Below are 13,337 nucleotides of genomic sequence, written 5' to 3'. Positions count from 1 at the left end.
TTTTTTATCTCTCAGGTCATGAGTCTTTGGAACTCTCTTCCTCAAAAGGCAGTGGAAGGGAAGCAGAATCTTTGAATATTTTTAAGGCAGAGGTAGGTAGAGTCTTGATAAGCAAGGGGGTGAAAGGTTGGATGAATCGTGGATAGGCAGGAATGTGGAACTGAGGTTACAATCAGATCAGCCATGGTCTTACTGAACAGTGAAGCAGGCTCGAGGGGCCAAGTGGCCTAATTTGTAGGTTCATTTTCAAATAATCTCTATCACTATACAAGTAAAATCAAACCGCATCTTCCTACCTGAGGAACGTGTATCCACTTTTGAAAGAATCCTGTACAAATTAAACCAGAACTTTTAACATCCTCAAATAACCAATAAGCTGGTCAATGTGATGAAAAATAAAATTTTGGGGATGAGTTTTGGTAAAAGTTCTCCTACTCTTTAGCAGAACTTCAGTGAAACAGCCAAAAACACTGGGAAAACTCATTTTCCCAGGTTTTCCGGGGTTCTTCTGCTAAATTTACAGTGGATGAGCAGGAAAACCCACCCAGAATATTCTTTCGCAGTTAAAAAGTTCACTTACATTTTGGCATTTTCTAAAATATTCCTGAAGTGCCTGCACGCCTTTTCATCCACTTTCTGAAATAATTGAAAAATCCTTTTAGAAATTACATTTGAACTGTTTCTTTTACAATAAATTAAGAGCACTATACCTGGACAGGTGCACATGTGGAACGTTAGTTTAGATCCTCACATCTGGTGATAAATATTGAGGCTTTGAAGAGGCGCAGTGGACACCAGCAAGTATGGTAGCTAAATTTAGGACAGAATTTTACCCTTGGTGTGCAGGGTCAGTGGGATCAGTGGGGTCGCTGACCACTGCCTGTGATCGGCAGCGCTCCGTGATTTTATGCAGGCGCACCAGCATGATACGCAGCCTGGAACGTGCGCGAAGGAGCGGGTGGGGGTCATGACGTCCACCGGGTCCAACGTCGACCCAGCGGCCGATTCAAATGTGGCCTCGGCAATCCATGGAAGGCTGGCACCGAAGGACTCGGGAGTGTTGCAAATGGAGACCACAGCGGGTGGACGCGGCAGGCAGGCGGGACAGTCGGCCCCCCCGTTTTTCAGACGAGTGCCTCGCAGTTCTCCTGGAGGAGGCGGCAGCAGCGAGGAGAGAAACCCTTGTCCCCAGGGGCGGGAGGAAGAGGCTCCCCACCTCACTAAAAAGGCCTGGGAGGAGGTGGCATCTGCTGTCAGCAGCCACGACGTGGTGAGGCGTACATGGGTGCAGTGTCAGAAGCACTTCAATGACCTGCTGCAATCGGAAAGGACGAGTGCCGCGTTGGCATGGGTCACTTATCAGGGCAGCTAAGAGCTGCCCATTCCCCTGTGGACCTGAGAGATGTTAGAGCAGCGAATATCAATGAGGCAGCATCTGCGCAAGGGGTTGAGACCTGGCTGCTTGGACTGAGTGCCTTGTGGCTCCAGGGTCACGAATTGGCTGAGCCCTGTGAGGTGTTCCTCAGGTGGGGTTGGCCAGGCTGCAATGGTGCTGCAGGTAGAGAGTGGGCTAATCAATGCTCCTCTGTTCTTTCAGAAGAAAACATCCCATGACAATGCTGAGAGGTCGCAGACTGGCGAAGGAACCCCACACCTCCTCACCCTCTCACGATATGAGGAGGCCCTGGGACTGGAGAGGCGCCATACACCTTGGTCAAGTGGCCATAATGAGGCTGGGGTGCCAGAGAAAGGTAAATGTGCAGTGCACTGAAGTGAGAATGTCAGTTTTTGCTATTATTCCAGTGTAGTCTCTATATTGATGTAAGCCTCGAACCTGGAATCCCCAGTGATAATCAAAAGACAAGGCACCATGATGCAAATCTCTGTTTCAGCAGGGTACTAGGCATGCACAGTGACAGTTTCATGACTTAAACTAATGACATGTCCTTCTTCTCCATTTTAGGCTCACCAGAAGGCGGTAGTCATGAGGACCGTGAAGGCCCACCCCTGACCCCTGAGGACCACCATGCTCACCACGCACCTGCATTACACCCTCTCCGTCAAGCAGGCACCAACGCAGATACCAGCACCTCGGTGGGGATAACATCACCATCCAGTCTATCGGTGCACATTGGTGAGGACACCACACTCACTTGAGGTGCAGGCAGAGGCAGAGAGTGCTTAGAGCGTCGGCAGTCAAAGGACTGCTGGGGCCAGGACAATGCTCAGTCGGTGGCTGGTGATGGGCCTCTGCAGTCGTCCCTGAGGCAGCAGATGCTGGATGTCCAGGAGGGTGTGCGGGAGGATCTGGCGGAGACACATGAGGGGATGTGTGCCATGGTCCCCATTGTTCAGGAGTTCTTGCAGAGTGTGAGCAATGCGCCGACCCTCATGGCTGTGCGCAATGCTTCCTCCATGGAGAGAGTGGCGACTGGAGAGGCTCCTCCAGGGACTCAATCAGGGGTTCCTGGGAATGTGCTCAGACCTGCAAACCCTCACACCGGCAATGACCTCAGCTGGTCAGTGTCAATGTGGGAGATGGACTGGCTACCCAGTATCCCAACTAAGTTCCCGTCCATCAATGGTGAGCAGGGAGGTCCAAAGCGACCTCACGTTGGCACACGAGCTGCCTGTTGTCTCCGTGGACTCCTTTCAGGGTGCTCCAGTTGATGGCAGCAGCTCTTCCGCCCCTCTGCCAGTGACCATGGCAGCTGATGAGGCTGCAGCGACTAGGGAGGTGCCAGCCGTGGCACTGGCTGCTCCCTCCCAGGGAGACACCCACCAAGGTCATAAAGTCCAACAAGATAGTAGAGTGAGCAGGCCGCCTCCAATGCCAGTGCCAGTGAGAGGGAGCACCAAGACACAGCACCCGCAAGTGAAAACTTAAAGCGCCTTAAGTACAACATGGGCTTATCAGGGGTGATATTTAGTTCCCCCATTTTTCATTTTTTTTTAAATGGTGTGATGGAAAACATCAGTTCATGTTAATTTCTGCAACTTATAAGATTCACAAGCAAATGATATGTTATTTTGTGCAACTGGCCTCAGTATGCTTCATTTGTTCTGTAGGTGCAGGGTAAGCCACGATATTATGTTTGTTCTGTAGGTGCAGGGTAAGCCACGATATTATGTTTGTTCTGTAGGTGCAGGGTAAGCCACGATATTATGTTTGTTCTGTAGGTGCAGGGTAAGCCACGATATTATGTTTGTTCTGTAGGTGCAGGGTAAGCCACGATATTATGTTTGTTCTGTAGGTGCAGGGTAAGCCACGATATTATGTTTGTTCTGTAGGTGCAGGGTAAGCCACGATATTATGTTTGTTCTGTAGGTGCAGGGTAAGCCACGATATTATGTTTGTTCTGTAGGTGCAGGGTAAGCCACGATATTATGTTTGTTCTGTAGGTGCAGGGTAAGCCACGATATTATGTTTGTTCTGTATGTGCAGGGTAAGCCACGATATTATGTTTGTTCTGTAGGTGCAGGGTAAGCCACGATATTATGTTTGTTCTGTAGGTGCAGGGTAAGCCACGATATTATGTTTGTTCTGTAGGTGCAGGGTAAGCCACGATATTATGTTTGTTCTGTAGGTGCAGGGTAAGCCACGATATTATGTTTGTTCTGTAGGTGCAGGGTAAGCCACGATATTATGTTTGTTCTGTAGGTGCAGGGTAAGCCACGATATTATGTTTGTTCTGTAGGTGCAGGGTAAGCCACGATATTATGTTTGTTCTGTAGGTGCAGGGTAAGCCACGATATTATGTTTGTTCTGTAGGTGCAGGGTAAGCCACGATATTATGTTTGTTCTGTAGGTGCAGGGTAAGCCACGATATTATGTTTGTTCTGTAGGTGCAGGGTAAGCCACGATATTATGTTTGTTCTGTAGGTGCAGGGTAAGCCACGATATTATGTTTGTTCTGTAGGTGCAGGGTAAGCCACGATATTATGTTTGTTCTGTAGGCGCAGGGTAAGCCACGATATTATGTTTGTTCTGTAAGTGCAGGGTAAGCCATGATATTATGTTTGTTCTGTAGGTGCAGGGTAAGCCATGATATTATGTTTGTTCTGTAGGTGCAGGGTAAGCCATGATATTATGATAGACATATGTTTCCTGAAACTTTATTGCAAAGGCACATAGTTTATATTGTTGATCAAGGAACTGGTCCTGGGATCGAGTATGGAGCCTGCAGCCCTGGCATGTGTTGGTGGTTCTTATTTGGTAGGCTAGCTGAAGGAGCGTAGGATGAAAACGTCCCTGGTGTCCTTGCCTCCCTGGAGATTACCCAGGTCAGCACCTACGCCCTCAGCGTTCTCCTGCCCATGCTCGTCCTCGGACTCACTACTGGACTTGTTATCTGCTGCCTGCTGCGTCAAGACCTTCTTCCTCCACTGCATCCCCCCTTGCCAGTGCCAGGTAGTAGGGAATGCAGCATGCAACCACTATCTGGGGGTGGTATTTGAGTGCGCCCCCTGAACAGTCCAGGCATCGGAAGCACATCTTGAGAAGACCGATGGTTTTCTCTCCCACCGCCCTTGTGGAGGCGTGACTCCTGTTGTATCGCTGCTCAGCCTCCGTTCTTGGGTGGTGGAGAGGCATCATGAGCCACCTTCTGAGTGGACAGCCCTCAGTCACCCAGCAGCTATCGATCCAGTCGGGCTGGAGCACTGGAGAGCCTTGGCACCTGGGAGTGCCTCAGGAATTGTCATGGGAGCTGCCTGGGTACCTTGGACACACTTGCAGAATCTGCATTGTGTGATCACACACTATCTGCACGTTCATGGAGTGGGATCCCTTCCTGTTGATGAAGGCTCCCGGCTCACCTGCTGGCACCTTGATGGCCACATGTGTGCAGTCAATTGCACCCTGTACACGGGGGTTCCCAGCAATCACTGCAAAGCCTCTGGTTCACTCTGCCTGGCTGGCCTCGTCAGTAACGAATGAAAGTTACTGCACACCTGAACAGAGCATCTGTCACCAGTCTGGCACAAAGATCCCCCACTGACCCCTGGAAAGAGCCGGAGGCACAGATGTTGAGGACCACCATGACCTTCAGCGCCACTGACATGGGGTGTCCACCCACACAGTCGAGGCTGATCTCAGGGCCAATCCTCTGACAGATGGAGGTCATTTCTCCCTTGAGAGGCAGAGCCTCCTTCGCCATTGCACCTCAGACATATTGAGGTAGCTACATCGCCACCTGTAAGCCCTGGCAGCAGGATAGTGGCCCCTTCCACTTTGGTCTTCCTGTTGGCCCTGCACCCCATGTGCCTGCGCCTCTCCTCCCACAGGACACTCCCCTGGAAGCTGAGCAAGGTCACCTGGCCTCCTCCCCCTTCTGGCCCTTTCTTCCTCAGAGGAGGAGGTGCCTCCAGCAGAGACCACAATCCCCATTACCAAGATAAGGGAAGGCTGTCTGATACGTGGTGTGAATCCTCCGGGGGCCTGGAAAACAACAGTTGAGTCCTGAACTGAAACCTTTAAAATATCTGAATGCAGCTCTGAAGCGAGATGAAGCTGTCCTGTTCACAGCTGCAACCAGCAGCAAGTGATATCCTAAATTCCTCACTAAGTGCATTGACAAGGCCACTGACCCCTCTTATCCTGCCCGTGGATGAAGTTTTGCAAATTATGCCCTGCTTATCTGCACGTTTTGCCCATGCGATGGTCTAAAAATCACACGGGCTACGTAAAGTCAGAGACAATTGATGTCTCAAGGGCCTTAACTGGCCACCTAATTAATGACAGGTGCACCTCTGTCTGCATTGCACTCGCCTAGTGAAATATCGCAAGTGTGCGCGTTGACATTGGCATGCTTTGCCAATGTCAACGCACTTTATTTAATGTTCGAGCGGGTCAGGCACGCTCCTGCCCACCAAGCTAAATATCCTGCCCTTAGATTTCTTATTCACTTGAATAGGTTTAGATAATTAAGCCTCTGTGGAGAGAGGGAGAAAAACAGATGACCTATCATTAGAACTGAACAACCGAAGCGATCACAATAATTCTGATGAGAAGGTATTCACCTTAAACATTAACGCTATTTCTCTCTCTCCATAGGAGCTGCCAGACCCTCTGAGTATTCCTAGCCTTTTCTGTTTTTATTTCAGATTTCCAGCATCCGCAGTAATTTGCTTTTATAAAACTAGTTTAGATTTATTAAAGCGAAATGAGCAACTACCAAGGATTCTAAATTGTTAAATTTATGTTTACATTAAAAACAATGAATGCTCACCTAAAATCTCTTACCATTTCTGAAAATAGCTGTGCTTTGATTCTTCTCAATGAGCTATTATTGTGCCATGGATAATGTAAACTTCCTAAATTCTTCATAGATTTCACATTCCTGTTCAGCTCTTCCCAAAAACCTTTAAGGTTTTGGATCTGGAAAGGAGATGCACATTTTTTTTTAAATACCAACAAGCAAGCAATCAAATATTGCATAACAACAACTTGCATTGATATAGCACCTTAAACATATCAAAACATCCCAGAAGCTTCACAGGAACATTATCAAACAAAACTGGACTTTGAGCCGTATACTAAGCTATTAGGGCAGGTGATCAAAAGCTCGATCAGACAGAAAGGTTTTAAGAAACATCTTGAGGAGGAGTCACGTCACATCACTTCAGTCACGGATAATAAACAAATCAACATCTGACCCTCAACTTGCTAACCTGTACACTTAAGACAGCCTGGTTAGTTTTCACTTTAGAAAAGTTTGCCTTTTCTTGCACCTTGGGAGGGAAGGGAGGAGAGAATTGTCAACCTACCAGACAATATGTACCACTCAATCACAATATACACCTGTGAGCTGGAAGTCATGAAAGAATCTTTAGAAATAATTAACTGGTTTTCAAACTCTAATCTGTGGAATAAAAGTCTATAATCAGGTCAGCCATTATTTTATTGAACACGTTTGAGGGGCCAAGTGGCCTATCCCTGCTCCTATTTCTTATAATCTTATTTAGAAAGTCATATTTCAGTCCATATGTGGTGAGCCATATTATATACTGTGAGCTCCATATCAAGAATTCTGTGTTTTTCTGGATTTGTTGATATATTAGATGTAGCTTCCACATATTTTAATTAAACTGTTTTCTTTAACGATGGGACTGTTTTCCTATCGTCCTATAAGAAGTAATCTTCAGAAATTTAGGACAGGAGAACTTTTGGGAGCACTTCAATACTTACTGTGAGTATTGAAAGGGTTATTTTGGTCGGCGCATAAAATAATGAAAACAATGTTTACAGTTTTATGAACAATTGTTAAATGTAAATAACTGCATTGCACAATAGTCTTACCTTTTCCTTAAAAACAGGTTGTGAAATATTTTCTGTACGGTAGGCTATTCCAGGAATTTCCTATAGATATTTGGAAAGAATAATTAACTTTCTAAATTTAAACAGAACAAAATGTTATCTGCAAATATTCAAAAAGTTTACTTTGGTTATATGCAAGATTAATCTTACCCCATCCCAGCTGAATAAGGATGAGTATGGTAGCAGTTTGCCCACGGTGTTTGTTTCTGAGATTGCTTTCCTGTACAAAGTACCTGAGACAAATTCATTCCAAGTGCAGATAAAAATTAAACCAGAGAATCAAAACATTTGTGCAATTTAAAGGCAAAATAATCTGCATCAAGTGAATGAAGGAAACATGCATTTTTTCTGATCTGCAGCATTATTGGCCATAATAAGTATCAATGCAAACTTAATAACACTAGAAAGTAATTAGCCATTGATGCTGGTGTCGACTTCAATAAAATCCACAATACATTTTAATACTGATGTGAAAGCTTTGATCCAGAGTGAAGTCATGCTACTCATTTACTTTCATCTCTAAAAGTTTAATATAGAATTTATGAAGAAGGAGCTTTTGATGGTGACAGTGAATAATAATCAAGTCAAATAGCAATAGATTCAAACAGATTTATTATACATTGGAAGTAGCTTGAAGGGCAGCAACATATTCTCTCACTCTGACGAAAGACTATGGCCTGAATAATCAACGGCCTGTGGAGGCAGGTCCGGAAGCCGGATGGCCCCCAAAACAGGAGGGAAATCCCATCAGGCCATCACTACAACATGTTCCCACCTCCACAGGATAATGCAGGAGTCGGGGTGACGGTGGGAATGGTTACCTGCCCGGCTGCGACGGGTTAATTCATTAAGGACACTCCCCCGACACCAACCAGATTTTCCAGCTGGTGCTCAGGTTACCCATTGTGTCAGGAGGCTATCAGTGAAACGATCACCATTTCCCACTGGTAGGCCAGGTAGGCATCAAAGCCAGAGGCTCCATTCAATGTGCAAGATGCTACTCCAAAAATCAACCACAACCATGGCAGTGCCTATTACAGTGGGGGCTTTCCTCTCATATCTGGTGACGCTAACCCTTTTGGCCCTTGTATTTATCCCATTTGTTGCCAGCAACTAGGAGTGGAGGCTCCTTTGCGCCTCCCTACATACTTCAGCAGTGTGCACCTTTGACACAGAGGCTGCCAATCCTTGATTGCCCTGGAGCCCATATGCTGCCCTTCATTGGATGGGGCACAGGGAGGCGGTCACTTAATAGACTCCATCCTCCAAAAGTACCCTCTGGAGTCCCACTGGGTTCCTAACCCATATTTCATTCCAGTGGTGCGATCAGGAACCGGGAACGAAATCCTGCCCCATGTTGCTCCCAGTCTGTCTTTTTAAATTTTCTATCACTGTCATTGAGCTATAATACAAAATCACTCAGGAAAATCACTCAGAACCTTACAGAGTAATTAGGTTCTTTTAGGTAGTGATACAGTGAAATGTCTTCCTTAACTGTATATAAAGGGTTTTGTCCTATTCCTAGTCATTGTATTCAGCTTGCTTCTTGTATTACACTCAAGAAAAATTAGAAAATTTGTCTGTCATTTGGAGCACTAGGAAACTGTGCACATTCGCCCAGCATTACATACCTAACCCATTGTACAAGTATTAAAAAAATTAACATTTTAGGAGCCACATATCACAGAATCTTGCATTATATGACTTGACATTGTTTTTCAAGCAACATGCTTTGCATCATAATTAGATCTTTATTTAAAAAAAAACAAAGAACATATTACAATCTATGGTCACTCAATAAACATTCCAAGGTTAGTAGACATTAGGTTTTAGCACCAAAGTATCTAATTGAACCTTCTTACCAAGGATGAATTCCTGGATAAGATCAAAAGAGCCAGAAACAGGCAAACCACACATCCAATGAATAATCTGTTGGGAGAGGGATAAAAAAAATTGGAGACAGGAAAAATTTTCCATGGTTTATTTTTCTAGTATAATTGACTTTTTTGTATTTAGGTCATTTTACATAGGCTAGTGGATCTTTCTAGACATAGCTCACATCTAAAATATTAAATGTCAAAGTGATCCACATAATCTCCTGTCTGTATTTTGTTTGGTGTCTATTTACACTTTTAAAATATCTTCTCGAATTATGATTATTATGATTGGTTACAAAAGTAAACTGAGGACAATGTATTCAGCTTTCTCTGAGGATTCTTTCTATTGATTTGAAAGGTTTCCCACAGCAAATTTGCATTTAACGTTACATGTTAACAAATTGTGCATCAACTTCTAAAGGAATGTGAATACACTTCCAAATGATGTGCTTATCTATTTTCAGTCTTTTAAAAAAATAAAAGCATATAATATTCCCAATGCATTTGCAAAAACAGGAGTTTGAGCTGTGAAATCTCAGGAATGTCTGGGTGCAGGCAGGTGAGAAAGGAATGAGGAGTGAAGTCTGGGGCTGGAGCATACGAAAATTTCTGCCTTCAGCACCATATCAGGGCAGAGTAGGAATGGGTTTTATATATACACTGAGGGTGGATTGAATAATTATAAGTTTGCAATTTTGCGCTTGTTTATTAGGAGCGTTATTTTTAGAGTTCCATAATGGGTGGGAGCCTGTCAGGAGAACTTTATTTTTAAAAGAGTAGTTAAGAGTTCCTGGGTGGTGTCTAGGTAGAACTTATTTTGGCAGAATGTAGGAAGTTGAAATTATAAAAGGATTGCACAGTATAACTTGTTGTGCGATACTTACCAAAATAAAAAATAATTAGAAAAAATTCATAGAACAGTGCAACACAGGATGTCATTCAGCCCTTTGTGAGCACTACCAGTCCTGTGGAGGTGGCTTTAAAGCAGGACCGGGAGCAAAAATGGAAATGAGAACGTTAAGGTTAGCAAGATGACACATTCCTGGAGGTGGATCATCAATGTCAGCAGCTATCCACCCGGCAGTGGCTGGTAGCCAATAATTATCAATTAGGAAGCTCATAAGGAGGATAAGGAGATTCCGCTGGGATGATCTTAGCATCAGAGTGGCTTTCTGCTGCATGCCAAGCCTGGGAGGCCAGGAGGCCATGGGAGCAAGAGACGCCATGCCCCAATGAATGGGCTACAGGCAGGAAATGTCACACCTGTGGCCCAAACGATTTCCTGCTCCAAGGAGTCTACCAGCTTCGGCTCTCAATAGATTTGATACTTGCTAATGCTCCAGAGGACACTCCTATTTTGAGGCACTCTTAAGCTCGCCTTGCTATCTGAGTAGCAGCCACCTCTCCCAGTGGGGCTGCCAGTCTTCCAAAGCTGTAGGTGCTTGGATTGGGCCAGCAGCCTGAGGAACCTGCCTGCCATCTTTAATTGGATGTGGCTCCTGGAGGTGGACTCTTAATAAAGAAAAAAATTCCTTCATGGGATGTGGACATCACTAGCATTTCCAAGTGTTCTTGAACTGGGCAGTTAAGAGTCAACCACATCACTGTGGGTCTGGATCACATGTAGGCCAGACCAGGTAAGGATGGCAGATTTCCTTCTCTAAAGGACCACAGTGAACCTGATGGATTTTTACAACAATTGATGATGGTTGTCATGGTCACCATTACTGAGAGCTTTATATCCCAGTTTTATTTATTGAATTTAAATTCCACCAGCTGCCATAGTGGTATTTGAACCCACATCCCCAGGGGATTAGCCTGGACATATATAATACTAGTCTAGTGACATTACCACTGCGCCACCATCTCCCCGATGCCTTCAGGAAGATCTGGCTGAAAGACAGATTTCACACACAGTCGGAATCGGGACCTGGATATGGTCCCAATCCCTCATTTAAAACTAAGGCGGTAAGATTCCACCCTGCGTCTGCAGCAGCTCTTTCAAACAGAAATCCATCTGGTCCCACTTCTCATTTTTTCCCTATGTAACCTTTTGAAATAAAAACAGACAATGCTGGAAACGCTCAACGGATGAGGAAACACCTGTGAAGAAAGAAACAAAGTTAACATGTCCAGTGACAACATCTTGTTAGAACTGGATAAAGCTAGGAACGTAAACTGGTTTCAAGTAAATAATAGAGGCAAGAGAACTTAAATAACAAAAGGGATGATGCTGCATGGAAAAAGAAGACAGTAATGGGACAAGCTAAAAAAATAGATTGTTCCAGAAGAGATGTGAATAAAAACAGCAGAATCATCACCAATAGCTGCCAACCGAAAAAAGTGTTGACAGCTGATGATCTGAAATTGCTGAACTCATTGTTGAGTTGAGCAGGCTGGGAAGTGCCTAAATGAAAGCTGAGATTCTGTTCCTCGACCCTATGTTGAGCTTCATTCAAACAGTGTAAGAGGCCAAGATCAGGGTGAGAGTGAGGATGAAAATTAAAACGACAGGACATGCTCACAATCAGAATGGAGGTGTTCAGCAAAGCAATAACCCAACGTGCATTTGTTGGAGCAGAATCCTCTGTTGAGGACAAAGGAAGACATATGGGGAGCATCTGTATGGAGGATGGCCTTGTCAGCACTGATGCAACAGCAATGGAGAAACTGGGAGAATGGAATAGAGTCCTTACAGGGAATGGGGTGGAAGGAAGTGATGTAAAAGGTAGCTTTGGGAGTTAGTGGGCTTATACGGATTTGGTTGATTGCCTATCCCCAGGAGAACCAAAAGCTCCCTGGATGACAAAGGACTTAGAGAAAAGCAAAATACTGCGGATGCTGGAAATCAGAAACAAAAACAAAAATAACTGGAAAAACTCAGGTCTGACATCACCACTGTCGACACCCCTTTGTCCTTTTGTCTATGACATCTTTGGCAATCTCTTCTTTGCTTCCACCTATCACTGGCCTTCAATCCAGCTCTACCTGTCCCATGCCCCTCTACCAGCTTATATTTCACCTCATTTCTCTATTTCCTTAGTTCTGATGAAGAGTCATACGGACTTGAAACATCAACTGTATTCCTCTCCACAGATGCTGTCAGACCTGCTGAGTTTTTCCAGCTATTTTTGTTTCTGTAAAGGATTTAGAGAGTAGGATGAAGCAGAAAAAGCAGGCATATGACAGACATCTGCTTGATAATGCAAGGGAGAATCAGGCTAAACATAAAAAGTGCAGAGGGGTGAAAAAGGAGCAAAAAGATATTATAAGAACAGATTAGTGGCCATAGTAAAAGACAATCCAAAGTTCTTCTTATAGGCATATTAACATTAAAAGGATTGATAGGAGAATGATAGGAGAATAAGAAACCAAAATGGAGATCAATTAGTGGAGGTATTAAAATGAGTATTTTATCAAAGCTATGGTAAATTAGGTTGTCGGGTTACTGAATTGGATAAAAATAAAGCATGTCAGACTAATCTAGAGATCATTGAGGTTCTGCTCTTAAATTTCCTCTCTAGCTCCTTAAACTTTGACTGCAGAATCTCAACTCCCTCCCCACAACATGTTCTGCACCCTCTCTGTGATGTCCTTTATTCAGGCACTAGGGACCCAAAAGACCATACTGGACTCATATCAACAATTGAAGAACTGCCCATCTGTCCCAACAATCAAATCCCCAATTACTATCACATTCCTGCACACTTGATGTAAGCCCCTTTTGAGTCTTTTGCCACAAGGTGCCAGGATCAGGGCTGCACTCCTTTGAGATGTTGTCATCCTCACTGGTATTCAATGAGGAATACCAGCATGAGATTGCCATACCCACAGAGGATTCCTCCACTGGCTGCCTTTCCATAGCCTTCCAGATGGCTACTCACTTGCTATTCTGAATACCACTTGGCTGTGAGATGACTATCTCCTTCTCGTACACCACAATGCACACTGCATAAACCAGATCTGTGCTCCTTTGCTCAAAAACAACATGTGGCTAAAAGCGAAGGAATACTACAATTAATTTGGAAACCAACAAATACAACTGCAGCTTCCAAAGAACATTCAATAATATTATTAAACAGAGCAACATATTATATCTGAGACAAAATATACAAGAGGCTGAACAATGAGGAGTGCATATT

General features: G+C 44.5%; 1 protein-coding gene across 1 annotated transcript in view; it reads right to left on the bottom strand.

Moving 5' to 3' along the window:
• Window positions 1–13,337, bottom strand: part of LOC121286399 (gamma-secretase activating protein) — a 130,152-nt gene that overhangs the window by 54,336 nt on the left and 62,479 nt on the right. Inside the window, exons 17-22 of the mRNA XM_041203490.1 lie at window positions 9,181–9,247; window positions 7,469–7,551; window positions 7,301–7,360; window positions 6,245–6,379; window positions 581–636; window positions 297–328 (exon numbers count right to left, since the gene is read on the bottom strand). Coding sequence (XP_041059424.1) covers window positions 297–328; window positions 581–636; window positions 6,245–6,379; window positions 7,301–7,360; window positions 7,469–7,551; window positions 9,181–9,247 — 433 coding nt within the window. The remainder of the gene's footprint in view (window positions 1–296; window positions 329–580; window positions 637–6,244; window positions 6,380–7,300; window positions 7,361–7,468; window positions 7,552–9,180; window positions 9,248–13,337) is intronic.

Source organism: Carcharodon carcharias, chromosome 13 (assembly GCF_017639515.1).
Source record: "Carcharodon carcharias isolate sCarCar2 chromosome 13, sCarCar2.pri, whole genome shotgun sequence".
Taxonomy (NCBI): Eukaryota; Metazoa; Chordata; class Chondrichthyes; order Lamniformes; family Lamnidae; genus Carcharodon; species Carcharodon carcharias.
This window is presented reverse-complemented; position numbering and strand designations above follow the sequence as displayed.